Source organism: Notamacropus eugenii, chromosome 3 (assembly GCF_028372415.1).
Source record: "Notamacropus eugenii isolate mMacEug1 chromosome 3, mMacEug1.pri_v2, whole genome shotgun sequence".
In the NCBI taxonomy this organism is placed as follows: domain Eukaryota; kingdom Metazoa; phylum Chordata; class Mammalia; order Diprotodontia; family Macropodidae; genus Notamacropus; species Notamacropus eugenii.
Genome location: NC_092874.1, coordinates 308,752,435 through 308,771,505, shown reverse-complemented (window position 1 = coordinate 308,771,505; position 19,071 = coordinate 308,752,435). Strand labels below are relative to the sequence as shown.

Below are 19,071 nucleotides of genomic sequence, written 5' to 3'. Positions count from 1 at the left end.
CCAGCATTGTAGATGCTGGGGTGGGATGGGTAGTGGCTGTACTTTGTTCTTTTTATCAGTTTCATTGACAGATGCAACAAGTGTCGCATCACTGATGACTTATTGTGTGTCCTGTAGTCAGAGAATGCCAGAAGACATGGCCTCTCCAGCTAAGGCTGTCTTTGAATTGGAACAGGACTAGGTTTCTCTCCTGTGAGGAGGGTAAGACTGACTGAGAAGCTCCTGGGACACCAGTACCCCTGGTGCCATATTTTGGCCTGGTGGCTGGTCCAAGGATGTTTCTGTAGCCTGTGTGAGCAAGGGCTGATCTGTCCTGGAAGAAAGGAGGTAAAGGAGACTCTATTTGCTGGAAACACTGTTTGGAGAGGGTCCTGTGGGCTGATAAGTTGGAGGTGATGATTGAGAAATACAGAAGAAACTGGAGTAGAATGAGGGCTCTCTTTCCAGCATCTCCAGATACCAGGCCTGGTGGCATGCCGCATCCCTGGGAAGACTCTGGGGACACTCTGTTTACATCTCTGTCTCCAGCATCATGTGGGGCCTTTCTGACATTTCTTTCTCTGATTTGACCTACACAGTAGCCTGTGAGGTAGGTGTTATACTGGCCCGATTTTATAGATAAGCAAACTGAGGCTCTGGGAGGGCCACAGACTTGCCCAGGACCCCTCAGTAAATGGAGGACTTCCTGTCTAGAAGTGGAGTGAGCACTGTTTACCATTCTGCACTGTCTCTTTGCAGTGATACCTGACGTCATCCCAGGGCCTGTTTGCATCCCGATTGTCCCACTCGAACCCCAGGAGGCGAGTTCTTCCCTAATCCTTGGGGAGTGAGCTCAGGCTGAAGGTCCCCCAGCAAGGGAGGGTGAATGGGATGGGCTTCAGGGAGCCTAACGGAAAGATGGTGGCGGTGGATGCCTGAGGGGCCCTTGAGGCTTCCTTGAGTTTCTGCAGACTCTGTTCGAGTTATTTTTGTGTGCACACGTGTACAGTGATGACTGGGATTGATTAGACCTGTGTGTGTAGCTTCTTAATAAACAGGCCCTGCTGATAATTTTAGCAAAGCGGCTTGCAGATCTGACACACTGTAAATGCATGCTGTTGTTCCCCAAACCTCACATGTCTGTGCTTCCTCTGACAGAGGGTCTGAGCCTTCTACAGGGTCTGCCTGCCTTGGCCCCTTCTTCCCAGTCATCCTCCCACAAAACACAGCTCCTTCCCTAAATGCTCCCACTCCAGGGCTCCCCCCTCCATTGGGAAGTTGGAACTCTTGCCAGCCAGGACCTGCCAACCATACCCAGGCTTCTTTCTTACTCCTGGCTACCATAGGAAGCACTCATTGATCCATCATTGATTGATTGGGAGTCTGTTTGGGCCTCCCTTGTTAAAGGTGAGCACAGTGCCCTCTAGGCAACACAGGGCCAGCCATCCCATCTCTCTGTCCTTCATTCTTGGCCTTCAGGTCAGCTCAGTCCATCCTGCCTTTGCTCATTAAGTGCCCTTGCTGTACTGGGGATGCAGAGATGGGTCCCAGAAGAGCTTGCAAGAACACCTAGAGGGGAACAGGGGACAAGGACAGGACAAGGAGCTGATAGGGCAGAAACTCGAGGATGGAGACCTTGCTGAACAGCCCTCACCAACTGAAGCTGGGTGAAATGGGTGAAAGACACATGTGTCCGGGACTCTTTGTGCAGTAAGGGGTATCCCAGGTACAGGCTTCAGGGGTCCCAATACCTGCATTTAGAAGTTGTTTAATGATCTTTGATGGGCAGTGTGCCATGTTGGGTAGAGGGCAAGCCTGGGAGTAGGATGACTGGAGCCCCCATCCTTTGGGTGAGTCACCTGCCTGCTGGTGTTCTGGGGTCTCTCTCCCCCCATCTCTACCTCCACTCTCCCTGCCCCTTCCCACCTGCTTCTTCCTGCATTGTCTTCTTTCGTTAGAATGTAGGCAGTGTAGTACCTAAAAAGAGCTTTAATGCATGCTTATTGACCGACTGACTGATCACCTGACTGGGTAGCTCTCATCTGTAGAAAAGGTGTCTGTGCAGGTAGAGGGTATTTCCTTAGACCATTGACATCCTTGATCCAGGCCACACTATTGTTCCTCATTCCTTATCCAATGTCCCCAAGTGCGCCCTGAACCCCCCTAACTTACTGCTGCTTCAGGCAAGAAGCTTCCCAAAGTCTTGGATTTCTTGGGAATTTCTGGTCTTGTTCAGTGGAAGGGGGATCATGGCATGGAGACGTGTGTGTGTCTGTGTGACTCTCTACCCAGGGCGGCTTAGCCTCAGGATGGGCTTGGGCCCAGAGTAGTAGGCTCATGTGCCTAAGGTCACACAGGTAGTCATCAGAGGTGGCTGTTGGACCCAGGGGTCCTCTCTTCTCTGCCATACTTCTCAGGCCTCGGTTTTCTTCATGACAGTTATGAGAATCACGATGCATGGTCTGTTCCATCACAGCTCTCACTCCACATGTGGAGTGTTAAGAGACACAATTTAAAATCCATGGGAGCCTATGTTAGTTGAAATGACCTAGAGCATGGAGCTAAGGGTCTCCCCACCCCTTTGGGGTGGTCAGAGTTTAGCTAGACAAAGGAGGTGAGTTGGTGTGACTTTGGATAGGTGGAGGTAGCTGTGCTTTATGGGTCTCCTGAGTCTGAGTTGGAGTGAAAGCAGCCTTTGTTCCAGGGTCCCCATTCATGATGCCCTGGTGTGCAGCTGGTGCTCATGAGGGATCCGTGGCTCACTAGGGGCCCAGGGCTCACTAGCCTCTGGGGCTCACCTCTCTGCAGGATCCGATCGTGCTTGGATTGTGTGCAGGGTGGAGGAAGCAGGCACCTGATAGGGTACTTGGGGAGGCCTGACTCCTGTGACAGATCCAGAAAAAATTCCACTGCCAAAGGAAAGTCTCCTTGTAGGATGTAAATTGCAGGAGCTCCTGTGTCTCCTCCCTTTATTCATCAGGTAATTTGTTTTGACTCACTTATTTTCTTTCTAGAACTGTCATCATCACTCTGCTGTTTGTCATAGTACAGCAGCAAGCTGCACATTTATGGGAAATCATTTCCCTGGGTTTTTTTCCCTTCTGGTTCAGTGAATTCAGTCATTTTCTAAACTAGTGATTCTCAAGTATCCGTCAGAGTTCAGTCTCACTGTGATCAGCACCCAGTGTCAGAGATCTCCCAGAGTTTTTTTTTTTTGTATTTAAATTTATTTAAGTTTTCAACATTCATTTCCACAAAATTTTGTGTTCCAAATTTTCTCCCCATTTCTCCCCTCACCCCACCCCAAAATGCCAAGCATTCTGATTACCCCTATCACCAATCTGTCCTCCCTTCTAACATCCCTCCCTTCCCTTATCCCCTTCTTCTCTTTTGTCCTGAAGGGCAAGCTAAATTTCTATACTCCATTACCTGTATTTCTTATTTCCTAGTTGCAAGAACAATACTCAACAGTTTTTCTAAAACTTTGAGTTCCTGCTTCTCTTCATCCCTCCCTCTGCACCCATTCCCTTTGGGAAGGCAAGCAATTCAATATAGGCCATATCTGTGAAGTTTTGCAAATGACTTCCATAATAGTCGTGTTGTGTAAGACTAACTGTATTTCCTTCCATCCTGTCCTGCCCCTTGTTTCTTCTATACTTCTTTTGATCCTATCCCTCCCCAAGATTGCTCCCTCCTCCCACTGCCCTCCCTTCCATTATCCCCCCCCCCCGCTTATCCCTTTCTCCCCCACTATCCTGTATTGTAAGATAGGTTTTCATACCAAAATGAGTGTGCATTTTATTCCTTCCTTTAGTTAAATGTGATGAGAGTAAGCTTCATGTTTTTTTCTCTCACCTCCCCCCCTTTTCCCTCCACTGAAAAGTCTTTTACTTGCCTCTTTTATGAGAGATAATTTGCCCCATTCTATTTCTCTTTCTCCTCCCAATATATCTCTCTCACCGCTTAATTTCATTTTTTAAAGATATGATCCCATCCTATTCCATTCACTGTTCTCTCTGTCTCTGTGTGTGTGTGTGTGTGTGCATGTGTGTGTGTGTGATCCCACCAACTACCCAGATACTGAAAAGTTTCAAGAGTTACAAATATTGTCTTTCCATGTAGGAATGTAAACAGTTCAACTTTAGTAAGTCCCTTATGACTTCTCTTTGCTGTTTACCTTTTCATGCTTCCCTTCGTTCTTGTGTTTGAAAGTCAAATTTTCTTTTCAGCTCTGGTCTTTTCATCAAGAATGCTTGAAAGTCCTCTATTTTATTGAAAGACCAATTTTTCCCCTGAAGTATTATACTCAGTTTTGCTGGGTAGGTGATTCTTGGTTTTAGTCCTAGTTCCTTTGACTTCTGGAATATCATATTCCAAGCCCTTCGATCCCTTAATGTAGAAGCTGCTAGATCTTGTGTTATCCTGATTGTATTTCCACAATACTTGAATTGTTTCTTTCTAGCTGCTTGCAATATTTTCTCCTTGACCTGGGAACTCTGGAATTTGGCCACGATGTTCCTAGGAGTGTCTCTTTTTGGATCTCTTTCAGGAAGTGATCGGTGGATTATTTCAATATTTATTTTGCCCTCTGATTCTAGAATCTCAGGGCAGTTTTCCTTGATAATTTCATGAAAGATGATGTCTAGGCTCTTTTTTTGATCATGGCTTTCAGGTAGTCCCATAATTTTTAAATTGTCTCTCCTGGATCTATTTTCCAGATCAGTTGTTTTTCCAGTGAGATATTTCACATTATCTTCCTTTTTTTCATTCTTTTGGTTTTGTTTTGTGATTTCTTGGTTTCTCATAAAGTCATTAGCCTCCATCTGTTCCATTCTAATTTTGAAAGAACTATTTTCTTCAGTGAGCTTTTGAATCTCCTTTTCCATTTGGCTAATTCTGCTTTTGAAAGCATTCTTCTCCTCATTGGTTTTTTGAACCTCTTTTGCCAATTGAGTTAGCCTATTTTTCAAGGTGTTATTTTCTTCAGCATTTTTTTGGGTCTCCTTTAGCAAGGTGTTGACCTGCTTTTCATGCTTTTCTTGCATCTCTCATTTCTCTTCCCAGTTTTTCCTCCACCTCTCTTACTTGATTTTCAAAATCCTATTTGAGCTCTTCCACGGCCTGAGCCCACTGAATATTTATTTTCGATGTTTGGGATATAGAAGCCTTGACTTCTATGTCTTTCTCTGATGGTAAGTATTGTTCTTCCTCATCCGAAAGGATGGGAGAAGATACCTGTTCACCAAGAAAATAACCTTCTATAGTCTTATTTTTTTCCCCTTTTTTGGGCATTTTTCCCAACCAGTTACTTGACTTTTGGGTCCTTTGTCAAGAGTAGGATATAGTCTGGGTATCTGTGAGATCTCAGTTCCTCCGATGTGGCACGATCAACGTGTACTGGTCTGGATGTAGAGAGGGATTTTTGTGCCCAGAATCTTAACAGAGGTTCCTCACCACAGGCACCTGGCCTCAAGTTCCCAAGTCAGCACTGGGGGCTGATTTTCAGATAAGCTGGATGGGCAGGGCCACCATTCAGTGTGAGACAAAGACCAGCTCACCCAAGGCCTCCACAAAGGGTGGAGGCAAGAATCAGCTCTTCAGTGCCCCCAGGGTTTTTACGCTCCAAAAATGTATGCGGCTGCTGTGCCTGCAATGTAGCCTCTGAGGTGGCTGCCTGCTGCAAGAGCTATGGGAAGGCCCTTCTCCCTTCCTGGCCAGCTGGAAAAACCCCATCACTGACCTTTGGCGCCTGTGGGTTGAGGGATCTTTGAACCCGCTGCTGCTGGGACTGGGGATTTCGGGACTGGAGAGTCTGCCTCCAAGGGCTGTTCACATGCTGAGCCATGCACCACGCAGCTGGGGCTGGGCTGGGCTCCGCGCTCCACTCTGCGTTCCGCTCCATGTCTGGTGCAACTGATGTTTCCCGTGGGCCTTTCAAGTCACCCTGGGCTGGAAATCTCCTCCACTCTTGTTCTCCACTTCTGCTGCTCCACAATTTGTTGAGAGTCCCTCTCTACAGGTATTTTATGGGCTGTGGGGGGAGACCCTGTGTGTGTGTGTCTTTCTACTCCACCATCTTTCCCAGAGTTTTTAAGAAGCCAATCCTAGCTTAAGATCTCAAGAGCTTACATGGGTAGAGCATCCCACCCTTGGTCTGCATGATCCCGGGAAGTATACAAAGTAAAGCTTGATCATGATGCTCCTGACCTCTGAAATGGTCAGTGGCTCCCCAAGCCCTGCCAAGTGTAGAGCAGACTCTCTGGTCCAGCCTTCAGGGCCCTTTTCGGGGGCCTTCCCTGCACAAGCTGATCCTTCTCCCTCTCTCACCTTTTGAATGTGATTACTTTAAGATGTGGACATTGGGGCAGCTATGCAGAGGCCCATAGAATCCACCAGTGCTTTGCCAGTTTCCTGAGAGACCCATTCTAAGAGTGAGATTCTTATGTTGTTGCAGAGGCGAAAGAGTGGGTTGGGTGGAGGGCTGCTCATTATCAGCCGTTGTCCAGGCTTCCTATCAGATTGCAAGTTGGTATCATGAAGATCTGCCCGATCTGCTAAAGGACTCTTGGCCCAAGCAACAGAGGGAGAGAGGAACATGGAGGGAGGTGGGGTGCCCAACCTGTGTTGGCGCATACTTTTAGAGAGTGGCTTGACTTTCCTCAATGAGCTTTTGGAGAACTGCCTCTTGATTCAAGCAGCTTCAATTATCTGTTTATACCAGGAAGGTCAGGGCTGCGAGGGCTCTTAGAGACCATCTAATCCTATGAAATGTCTCATTTTAGAGATGAAGAACCTGTGGCCCCGGGAGGAAAGTGGCAAGTGAGTGGCCCTGCTGGGCATCCTGCTTAGAGTGCCTGGTCCTCTGGGGCACTCTGGTGGCAGCTCTCAGTAGTAGTGTCTGGTTTATTTGTTTATTATTATTTTTTTTCAGAACAAGTACATCGGCACCTAGACCAGCATGAGGTGAAATACCTGCAGTTTGCCTTCCGCTGGATGAACAATTTGCTGATGAGAGAGATGCCCCTGCGGTGCACTGTCAGGCTCTGGGACACCTACCAGGTAAGTTCTCCTTGGGTCTTGTTCTTGGCCTCTGGTCCCTGGGGTCAGACACTGCTGATGAGTGTCCCAGGCCAAGGTCTCCCTGGTCTGCCTCCTGCCCCAATAAGCATCTCTTTGGGGGGCCAGCCTGCCCCACTCCTGGGGAGTGCTAATCATCTGCAAGTTTTTGCTGAGGTCAGAGTTTAGTTTGTCCCTGAGCTGCCTTCACCTGCATTCCTGTTCTGTCTCCTCTTTCTTCCAGTACTCCAGTACCTGCTCCCACTTCCCAGAATCCTCCTCTTCAGAGTTGATGTTCCCCCTCCCTTCAGTTCTCAGGTAGGACAACCTCAGGCTTTCACCCTTTTTGCTGCCATTCTCGGGTCCTCCTGAGAGTCAGGCTTTGGGTGACCTGGACCTAGCAGAGGCTGGGGTCTGTTCCCTGGTCCTCTATAGTATTGCCTTCTAGATGCAGCCGCAGGACTACTCAGTTTTTACATTGCACATTCACACTGACCTTTCAATCCCCCTAATGGCCACAGATCTTTGCAGACAACCTGCCGTCCAGCCTCTCTCCCTGTGCTCATTCTGGAGCCCAAATGAAAGGATGAATGTGTCTAATAGACATGTTGTCCTTCATGGTTGCCAATATTCCCATTGGGTTATCTGTCCATGCTGGTGGCATGCCAAGAGTCCTGGCACTTTACCCTTCTTGGGCCTCCTGCACTAGTTCTTTAGGCCCTTACATGTCCCCATCCCTTTTCCTACAATGGAATCACCAATAGGGTCATTCAGAGAGAACAATGACAAAGTCATACTCACCCATGTTCTTTGTCAGAACCCCCGACCTTTGACTAGACACAGAGACCTGCTGCCTATGGGGGATGTCTAGAGGATGGCTAGGGAGCATGGGGCAGTAAAGAAGAGGATTCTTCGAACCTCCCCCCACCCACCTTGCTACTTACACTTTCAGGTCCCACCCTGGAAAGGATCTGTGCTGTCCAGGGATTCTGTGGGACAGCAGATGTCACATCAGTCATTACCACCCTTCCTGTGGATGACTTGCTTCTCTGAGGGTGGTGTGGTCCTCACCACTTCAGATTTGACTGGCTGGGGGTAGTGGGGATGTGGGGATGTGCCCAGTGTGCAGAGTGTGCAGCCATGTAGGGGGGGGGCAGAGGGAACCCTTGCTGTAGTCCCTGGAGAGAGGGTGGCAGAGAGGGGAGTAGACAACCATTGGTGGAGTGAGCTATTCCCTAAAACCCCATCTCTCTCTCTGAAGTGCTGCATTGGTTGGAGGTGCTCCCATGTTAAAGGATGATAGCCATTTGTTTCAGTGGAAGAAATGTGGAAGATCCTTCTGTTCTTAGCTCCACCCAGAAGTCAGCTGTGTGGAGACCCTCCCATCCTGCTGCTCCCGGGGCTCTGTCTCTCAACATTCCTCTGCAGTCAGTGCGATGAGGAGATGCTCAAGACTCATCCATTTCTCACATTTTCTGTTAAGGGTGATATAATAAGTGACTGAAAAATTCTGTACCCCCAAAGCATTCTGTTTCCCAGAGATTGATTGAATTTCCCTCTTTTCAAGGTTTGGATTTTTGTGACAAATGACCTTTATTCCTAGAAAATTTCATAGAGGACCCAATGACCCAAGAAACTTTTCATTTATGAGGATGGCCCTGCCTAACATCACAGGTTGTGTCCAGGAAAAGAGGCCATTAGATACAGTGGCGTTTTATCGGTCAGCTCATCCCGTGAGCCCAAAGAACCAGGGTGAAGTCAGGCACTTGACTGGAGCCCAGCTCCATCCTTCTGTGCCCTGGGGCCATCTCAGCTCTGAGATCCTCGGGTTCCAGGAAGCCTCACAAAATCAAAGGCGCACCATAAGAGGGTTCTTTCTGTCTTGGAGACTCTCAGCCACTTCCTTGCATAGGCTTCATGCTGGCAGACCTCTCTCATGAAGCATGTTTTTTTTTAGAATTATTTTTTAAAAAAATTAAGTTGATTGTGAAAAGGCAAGAGCTCTATTCCCAGTGTTGTGTGACGTTCACCTACTGTATGCACAGGCTTGTGATGCATTTGTTGCTGGGTTCTTTTCTCTCTGGAATTTTTTACTTCTTTTCTGTGATTTTTTAAAGAAAATGTTCCATTTGTGAGTTGTGCCTCTGCTGATGCCTGGTGAAATGCTTATCCTGTCATCTCTTCACTTCCCTCTGGCTCCCTGATTATTTTTCCAGGGCCCAGCCCCCTTTGTTAGGATGTTGAGCCTTCTCCTGGACCGTTGGGGTGAAGGAGCTGTCAGCCTGGGCCTGATCGATCCAACTTGGTGGTGTTACAGGAAGCAGAATGTAATATCCCGTAAACTGCAGGCTGTGATCTTGATTCTGTCATTAGTTTTGCTACTGGAGACATGGGCCCCCTCATTAAGCACTGTGTTCTCTGGTAACACTGTCTCCATTAAGGATAAATTAAGTATTAAGTCAGTCGCATTTTGAAGAGTCAGGAAATGGATCTCCTCATGGTCTCTGGTCCCGCGTCACTTCACTAAAATTCCTAATAGATATTAAAACGTGAAGCGCAATTGTGGCATCTTTATTGAGTTAATTTTCCTGAAATTAAATTTGGGCATGAATGGAGTCATTTGTACCATGGAATCACTTCTGAACTGACAGTACCCTAGTCAGAAGCTTTTTATATCTTAAAAAGTGGGGGTGTTTCTATCTTACAAGGCCAAGTAACCATGAAATTGTATTGCATCTTTTGGCAATGAAAATGCGTGGTAATCATAGGATTGCAATCAGGTTATTACTCTCCCCTAAACTAGAGTGTTTATTAGCTAGGGGGTTACGTGCCTCAGTAACTGTTTAACCCATTAGAAGTTAACTAGGAAAACTCATGGTGAATGTTGTGAGATAATTTCCTTCAGCATGTCCCCCATGGATCAGTGAGATGGGCTTTGCTTTCCTCTCCGAGTCCAGTTTATTCATTGACTCCTCGAATCCAGGCTCTGAAAGGACCCTATGGCTTATGGAGTGCCTGAAGCTGCCCTGTGCTGATGGGGGCATTCTCCAGAACACCTCCCTCTCGGAGAGAGGAAGGACCCTTTGGAGGGACAAGGTGATTGTGTTGATGGAGGTCCAGTAGGTGCTTTCTGTATTTGAGGTTGGACTCTTCGGAACCCTCCTCACTCTTCCCATGAGACTGAGCGACAGTTTAAATGCCAGACTTAGAATCATTTGAGCTGTAGTGACCTCTTTGGAAGTCTGTCAGATCCTCTGCTTTCCTTCTGCCCTGAATTCTGCTTGTAAAGTCAATGTACTAAGAGTGTAAAGACAGTGTCCTGGAAGTAGATCCTGTAGGGACTGTACTAGAGTAACCAGCTGAGCCCAGGGGAGAACCTGAGAAAGGGCCATAGTAACACTCCTTTCCTAGTTGTGACAGAAAGCATGGATTGGGGCGAGGGAAGGGAGACCCATCCCAGCAGTCACCTTTAGAAAAAAGGTTTTCCTCAAAGGTGCTTTCAACTCTATCCTCAACTTTAAGAATTCCTTAGTTGGATTTACATTTTTTACATTTTCTTTGTGGTGAAAAACACTGTCCCATGCTTCACAATGTGCATTATTACCCTAAGTACTTGAATAGGATTTGAGGGGCCCTTTGCTGGCATTGGAGAAGAGATAGGCATGAACTTTATTCAGAAATTGTCCCTTGTAGTAAACTTGGTTTCAGTAATGTGGGCCAAAGAGAGTGATTTTTTTTGGGTAGAACCAGGGCCATGGGAGCTTGGAGGTTGTGGTGCTGGATCCTGTATAATATAATTATGGTGCTTTATTTCATATAGAAATTTTATTTCCTTCCCTCTGGCCATGCCATATTCTCCCCAAGGGGAGGCCCACTTGAGGACCCAGGCAGCTTCCTTTTTGTCTTTCTCTGTCCCCAGGGCCAGGTCTGTTGCTAGGGAAATTGAAGGGAATGAATAGTTTTGAGTGTCCCAGGCCAGGGATCAGCCTGCCAGACTCTGCAGGAGACTGTGCATTTCCATCTTGGGAGATGTGGCCTTTTTCCTTGATAAATCGGCTTACATTGTGTCTGATTCTGAGTAGAGAGATGGATAAATGTTTGATGGGGAACAATCGGAGTGAGCTTGCGTGACTCAAGCATTCGTCCTCTGCCCGGACTCACTAACAAATGCCCCCTTTTCCAGGACCTCCCACATGGTGCCTTTGGGGTGGTGGCATGTTCTTTCTTCAGGTTATTGCCTTGGCTGTGGCTGTTGTGACAGTGGTCAGCACTCACTGAGAGTACTCAGTGCAGTAGGTGGTAGGCCCAGCAGCAGAGCCAAGTGGAGAGATGGCCCCCATGGGCAGGGAAGATGGTCCATTATAGGGAATTGGGTCCTTCAGGGGTGTGGAGGGAATTGTGAGTGGAGAGCAGGGGAGAGAAGAGATCCCAGCAGGGTCTCAGCTGACAGCCTGGAATAAGCCCATCTAGACCAAAAATGGCTCTGAGGTACAGGCCCAGGGCCTGGCTGAGCAGTGGTGACACGGGTAGACAGCAGTGTCAGAAGGTTGGGGAGATTCTGAGGGCCAAGATTATGGTCACTGGGCTTTTGTTCATGACTCTTATTGCTTGACTGAGTCCTGAGTTCTTCAGGGACGGTGTGAGGATCTCACTGTGGGCTCTTCTAGCCCATTCCTGGCCCACTGGGAGTTTGGGGCATTCCTCAGGGACTCCTGGCGAAGTGTCTCACCTCCCACCTACAGCTTGGGTTTGGGGAATCAGAGGAACCAGGGTTGGAAGCTTTTGGTGTGCTTGAGGTACCATTGTGGGGGGGCATGGTCTTTAGGCCAAGAAGAGAGCATGGAGCTGGTGAGGATGCTGGAGGCACCTGGTTCAAGCCCCTCATACCCGCTTTATGGTTACACATGAGGAACCTGGGTCCTGGGCAGACAGAGGCCGTGCTGAGCCCACGGGTACCCAGGGACCCAGTGGCAGAGCCAGGTGTGCCCTCAAATCTGAAGACACCAACCTGAGGGCTTCCCTCCCTTGGTTGAAACCAGTTCTAGGCATCTCATGCGCTCTCCTCTCCCCCCCCTGCCCCCCCTTCATTTAATGCCACATTCTCAGGGAGTCAGGGTTCTTTAGAAGGACCATGCTGCTGGCACCACCATTTTCATTCTCATTGTAGTAAGTTGCTATGCAAACCACTTGGATTAATTTCATATGAACAGAAATCCCATGGATTAGGTGCACCTGGGACCCAGGAGATAGATGTCCGACCTGGAGTCAGGAAGACCTGAGTTCAAATGTGACCTGGCTGTGTGACCCTGGATAAGTCTCTGAACCTTTGTCTGCCTCAGTTTTCTCATCTGTAAAGTGGAGGTAATAATAGTATGTCCCTCCCAGGGTAGATGAGAATTGTGAAGCCCTTAGCATGGTGCCTGGCACAGAGTTCTCTATAAGCATTTGTTGTTCTATCAGGTCTGTGAGGGCTTGGCACCAGAGCCTGCCTTTGTCCTAGGTTGGCATCACTTTGCACCAGGTGTGGACAGTATTTCTTTAAATACACAATCCCTTGATTGTATGTTGCAGCAGGAGAAATGAGCATTACAGAGACAGAAGAGAGGGAACTCTGAATTGGCATTTAAATGGAAAACTATTGTTTATTTTCTGCAATACATCAAGCAACTTAGAGTATTTACTTTTTAACATAATATTGAGTAGTTGGGGACATACAGTAGAAAGAGACAGTAAGATCCATTGTTTGCTTCATCTCCAGGTTTGCTTCTTAGACTCAGGAAAGCAGGGAGAGTTGCAGCTTTTCTGGTCATGTTGCAGCCTTGATCATGGGCCCTGATATGGGAGCAGCACTTCATTAAGTACTTCAGGGAGGGAAGACTGGCTTGTCGATTTTAAAATCAGCGTAATTGGCAATGAGTTTGCAGTGCGCTTCCCCGCGCTTTGTAATAGAAGACATTTCCCATCTTTCTGGCACTACGCTTCCCTTACTACCATTTGGCCAAATGTGCACTTTCCTCTGGTCAGTGTTAAAAACAAAGCAAAGCACACAACCTTTCATATACTAAGAAACAGGATTGGCAACTGAAACAGTCTGTTACAAGGCCTGTGGAGACAACATAGAGTGGCATGCTTTGTGTTTTGTGCAGTTTTTTATTCATTGTGCTGCGATTAAAGTGGAGTTTTCAGAGCTGCAGCTAAAACATGTGGACAATGTCTTTAATTCCAAAAAGGAAAGAAAACCCACTGAAGGGCACAAGTAGTAGTGAGGTTTGTCAGCTGCCAAGGGCAGGTCTGCCCACTGAGCCCAGGGAAGGGAGTGATCGCTCCAGAAAACAGCTCTCAGAAAGAGAGCAATTAGCCATCCTTCCTTTTTGGCCAGTCCCGGACCTCTCCCTCACTAGACCAGTGTATTACTTTAGGCTTGGTCACACATGATGATCTCTCCATCTCGGGGGAGCCACAACATTTCTCTGGTCACTTGGTGAGTGACCTCAGCTAGTCTGAAGTGATCAAGTGAGGCACCAGGGGCTCAGATCTGGCCAGCCAGGGTTATCTCTGATGAAGGGCCCTCGCTCCCCTCACTGCCAAGCTGAGAGACCATTTTTAAACCAACTGGTGAGGGCAGCCTTTCTCCTCCCCACCTTCTGTTCTCTGCTAGCATGCGGGCAGCCTGTGAGACATCCCCCAGATGCCAGGGTCTGTGTATGACAGTGGGGTTTTCTATCTTACACATTCTCAGGAAACTTAGATTCCAGTAAACTTCTTACCTCTTGAAAAATGAACAGATCCAACCTTAGCTTCAGACCTAGGATGGAGAAGATAGCCGCTTCTCCTCATGCACGGCAGATCTAGGAGAAGCCCACACATAATGCACGATGTCACGGGAGAGAGGAAGAGACTGTGGGACCGCAGCATCTCAGAGTCAAAGGGACTAGTTGTGACTTCAAATTTCACCTATCCTGGAGCAGCGGTCCCACTGTGCCCCCAGCAACTAGATCTTAATCCACTGTTGAAAGACTTCCCTCTGGAGGCAGCTGGATATCCTCTGTGCATTGAGCCAAAAGATGCCTCTTGGCCCTTCTTGCCCTCTCCCCTCATTTATGTCCTTAGGGAAGCTGGAAGCAGGCAATAGAGTTAAGATAGGCTTGGAAGGACAGGCCACATTTTGAGTGATGGAGCTGGGGTCTTTGGAGGGAACCCAAGGCAATGATGGTGGGATCAGAGGCTTGGAGCTGACCTTTGTCCAGTTCAGCTGAAAACTAGAGCATGTGTGTGGGGGGGATGATGGGAGGTGGATCTCCCTAAATGGAGAGGGAAGGTCCATGAGTTGGCAGGGAGTGGGGAGCCATAGGGGATGGTCAGGTCCAGGAATGATATATGCAGAGGATTGCATCACGAACATTTCCTTTGTAAATGTGCTGCTGGCACTGAGATGGGGCAGTGAGATGAGTAGGAGAGGGACTTCATTGGAGACTGTTACTTGAGATGAATTGTGATTTCCGCCCAAACTGGCCTGTGTGTGGAAATATGAGGAAGTGTGAGATGATGACTTGTGAATGAGAGGTTTGGGGGGCTTGGAGAATGGCAGAAGCCTCAGCCCTGAAACTAACCCAGCCCTAGTGGAGACCTCCCAGAGAGCAGAATGGTTCTTTGATCTTTCCAATCTCTGTCTTCCAGAGCTTCCATTGAGTTTGACCTTGAATTCAGAGTCCTCTCTGAGAAATGAAACTGCACATCAGGATTTCTCTTTGGTGGGGAAGAGGGGAGGTGAAGGGCTGTGGTCTGAGTATATCTGAACCATCCTGATGCCAAAGAAGCAGAATTGGGTGGCCTGGAAGGATATTGCTATACCCACTAATCTTTGATGGAGTGAGGAAGTGAGGAGGCATCTGGCCAGGGGGCCCTGACCTAGAGCATTGGGCCCAGCTTCCAGTGTGTCCAGCAGCTCCAGGCCTCCCTGACTCCTTCCCCAAAGCGACTCTGAGATTCTGTGAAGATTAGGTAGCTCCTGCTCAGAGAGGGTCCTCCCTGGGTCAGTTATACAGATGTGCTTGAGAAATGGTTCCTGTTATAGTGTGGATTTACCCTAATTCTTCTTCTGACCCGTGGAAAGCAACTGAGGGCTCTGGGAAAGATTTTTCCAAACAAAATGGAAGTCATGAAAATAGCTAAAGATGCCATTGGAATCTTTCCCTTCCTCGAAGGCAGGAAAAAAAAACAAACAGCCTGTAGATTTTCTGAAAGGCCACATTGGAGCTAGGGCTGGAGAGATAGGGGCAGCTGCTCATTCTCCCCCTAAATGCAAATCACTTTCCTTCCCTTGGTAAATCCATGGGCTTGGAATGCCAGAAGAAGATGGGACCTGTTTGATGAGAGAGGGTCATGGGGAAATGCCTTTTTCAGTTCAAACATTCTGGTTCTGTTGGTTTCCTGTCAGCCTGAGGACTCGGTGGCACAGTGGTCCCACCCACACGTCTCTGTGCACATCTCTGATGGATGGCAAAGGGTCAGCAGACTTCTTCTACAGAATAGGAATCTTCCGTGCCCTTGGCAGAGGGGAGGCTGGCACTCAGGGAGGTGACATATCATATTTACATTTTCTCTGACACTAGAATGGTTTTTAGAAAAGAAAACCTGAAATTATTCATTTAGCCTGGGATATTTATGAAATTACTTTCTAGTGATGCCCATTAGACCATTGGTGTTCATTTTAATTAAGAACTACCATTCCTGTCAAATGTGCCCCCCCCCATACACACAGAACAAGGACATCAGTAGCTGAGCTGGAGCTTGTCCTGGCAAATCCTAATGTTCGTGTCATTCAAACTACTCTGAGAGCAGGGGATAGGCCTGACTTTCCTGCTGAATCCTCGCTTTGTTCTCCCTGTCTGAGTGCTCCTGGATCCACTGTAGATTGAATATATTTGGGGGGATGCACATATAGAAGACTAAATTGGGTTTTTCATAATGAAGGCAACTGGTGACTCAGTAGATAGAGTGCTGGACCTGGAGCCAGGAAGACCTGTGTTCAAACCTAGCCCCAGACACTTACTAGCTGTGTGATCCTGGGTGAGTCATTGACCTTCTGTCTGCCTCAGTTTCCTCAACTATGAAATGGAGATGATGTCTGCCTGGGTTGTTGTGTCTAGGCCTTTGTGAGCTATAGAGTGCTGTGGAAGTGCTAATGTTGATGGAGGTGATGATGCTGACCATTGTCCAGTCTAGGTACCAGCTGTCATGGCCTGTGAGGTTCATCTTCTTAAACTGAAGGAGGAACAGTAGAAGGGTCAGAGAAGGAGTAAGATGAGGAGGGGCTGGGCCCTTGAGAGCTTCCTTTCTCTGTGCTGCAACCTGCTCCCTGAGGCTCAGAACGTTGGCCCTGCACCGTGGGCCCCCTTGTCCCACACCAGGGCACAGTGCCACAGTGACCCTCATCTGGTCCTTGGTGCTCATGGGAGCTGTGCTCCAAGTGCTGTCTGAACCTGAGGACCCCTCAGGTCCAGTTCTCTGAGCTGCTCCGAGAAAGCTCTGGGCTCCCTTGTTGCTATTTGGGGTAATGTTTGCTTTCCATTCTGCTGATCTCCACTGCTGAGCCTTGGTCACTGAGTCAGGGTTGGGCGTGGCCTTGCCATGGCTGCCTGTGCAGTGGCCAAGGTGCTGGGATCCAGACGAGATGCTTGGCCTGGCAGCTTGTGTGCGGTGCCACCTGGTGGCAGCTGCTTGGACAGTGCTTTTCTGTTGACTCTCAGGCTGGTTTCCCCTACTGCTCCCCATGTTGCTCCCCGTATCACATCGGAAAGGCAGCCAATGCCACCCTCACCCCCAAATGACAGATTCTCAGGCGGGTGTGCATTTGAGGGGGGGTGTTGATAATATAGTTGGAGATAAGGGAGCCATTGTGCTACTGATAGAGTCTGATGATAGAGTCTGAGATACTTTTAGTGACTTGGAGACCGATTCCCCTGATGTTTCACAGGACCATAGATTTGAACCTGAGAGGAAGGTCAGATGCCAGCTCATTTTACAGATGGGCACACTGAGGGTGCAGGCATTAAGTGATACAACCCATAGCATTTAGCCTGGGCTGGAGTGACAGAATTTGTGACTAATAGCCATGATTCACAGAGGTGAGTACCACCTCTGGCCCCACTGGAGACAAATGAAGTCTCTTGCCAGACTATGGGAGGCCAAACAGCAAGAGAAGAGAAATCTTCCCCCTGTGCTGAGAGTGTGGACAATAGTCCTTAGAGGCAGGCAGAGTAATTGGAGGAGCATTTTATAGGCACTGTTTTCAAAATTCATAATGAACATAATCTCCGCTATGACTTTAAAGTTCTTTGATGGGTGTCTGTGAAAGCTCCTGCTGCCTGGCAACCGGAAACACAATCAGGTCTTTTGTCAACAGCTTCTGGAGTGCCATTTAGCGTGTTGCACTTAGATCAGCTTCAGATCTTTTTCTGCAGACTCCTTTGGAAACCTCATTAGCATGGCTGCTGGCAGCCAGGCCTGAGAGAGCAGTCAATTAGCACTAGCGCCATTGAAGAAAGCCACTGCAGTGGGGCTCAGGAGGGGCTGCCACACACTTTGGATGCAGGGCTCAAGGGGGACCCCTCACAGGTCTTCCAGGCTCCTTGGACCCAAGATGCTGCCAGGGGGCCTCCAGTGATGGAGAAGCCAGCCAACATCCCGAGGCAGCCCATTCTGCTCTGTGGGATCCCCTGTCTCTTCTGTCCAACCTCCAGTGCTGAAGCCCCTCTGCAGTCTCCGTGGGGAGATGCATCCATCAGCCTCCTGAGAGCTTGTCCCATCACTTGCTGCTCATTCTACTCTCTGACGCTGAGTAGGACAAGTCTTGTCTGTCCTTGACCAGGCAGATCTTCGGGCCTTACAGACAGCTGCTCTGAGTCCCAGAAGTCTTTTCTACTCCAGGCTGGATGCCCCCAGCCTTCATTCCTTTACTCAAGCCATGAGTTGGAATCTCTTCTCTATCTTGTGCTCCCTTTGCTGGGCATACTCTAGCTTGGCCGTGCCCTTCCTAAGAGGAGGACTGAGGAGAGCAAAGGGCAGTGGGCCTATTGCCTCCCTACTCTCACTAGAATTCAGCTGTAAACTCCGGCTTCTGAGGGGCCCTTTGCAGTAGCCCCTTGCTGAGTAGGCAGTCTACTAAACATGCGGTGCTTTTCCACATACTTAGATGGCCATGGTCTCTGAGAAGTTCAGTATTTGGGTTTTTTGGGGGGAAGTAAAGTTTGAATGCCAGTAGAACTCTTCCAATCACTTTTTCTTCCTGTTCCTTACTTTAGTGGTCAATGTTTAATTATATAGCCTATTCCTCTAATAGTTTGTGTGATTTCTCAGCCAAACATTTTGTCAGATAAAAATACATTCTCTTCTGTCTGCAAGACCGTGAATGTCCCCTTCTCAAAAAAGCTAAAACTGGCTCGGTTCCAGCTTTGAGGGCCAGCTTCTTAGATTGGGTCATTTTTAGCTTCTGCCGAGAGCCATAACAGAGTACTACAGTTTAGGGAAAGCCCCTAGCCCTGCTGCTGCCTGGGGACATCTGCAGAATATTCTGGAGTCTGTAAATTCCCCAAGCAGCCAAAAGGATACTTTTAGGCCTCTCTGTTTTCTTTCCTCCTAAATTGTAGAATGAAGGCAGAGGTCATCTAGCAAAAGCTAGAGGACCACTCCCCATGTGTGCCACAGAGGCTCATCTTGTTTTGGAGGGGTGTTGGCCTAGAACAGGGCTTCTGAATGTGTATTTTATTCATAGACCCTTCTGGCAAGCTGGTTATGGACCCCTTCTCATAGTCACATTTTTACATGTAGAGAGTGAAATATGTAGGATTACCAACAACACTAAAATGCAATTATTTACGCTTTTTCCCTTTACTCCATTTATGAATCCCATATTTGGAACCCCTGGCCTGTTCTCAAAGTCTTCCAGAAGCCCTTTCTAGCTATGAGGTTCTATGGGGCTCTAGGACAGCTGGTCATTCCTGCTCATGTTTCATGAATCAGGTAGCTGATGGCTCT

General features: G+C 48.2%; 1 protein-coding gene across 11 annotated transcripts in view; it reads left to right on the top strand.

Annotated features, from left to right (window-relative positions):
• Positions 1-19,071, top strand: part of TBC1D22A (TBC1 domain family member 22A) — a 298,036-nt gene that overhangs the window by 194,074 nt on the left and 84,891 nt on the right. For 7 of the 11 annotated variants that reach the window (XM_072596560.1, XM_072596561.1, XM_072596555.1 and 4 more), the window contains one exon: positions 6,911-7,038. In XM_072596560.1, the coding sequence (XP_072452661.1) occupies positions 6,911-7,038 (128 nt within the window). Of the gene's footprint in view, positions 1-6,910; positions 7,039-7,279; positions 7,354-8,296; positions 9,169-19,071 lie in introns of those variants that run through there. The other 4 variants (XM_072596558.1, XM_072596559.1, XM_072596562.1 and 1 more) reach the window with 2 other exon arrangements.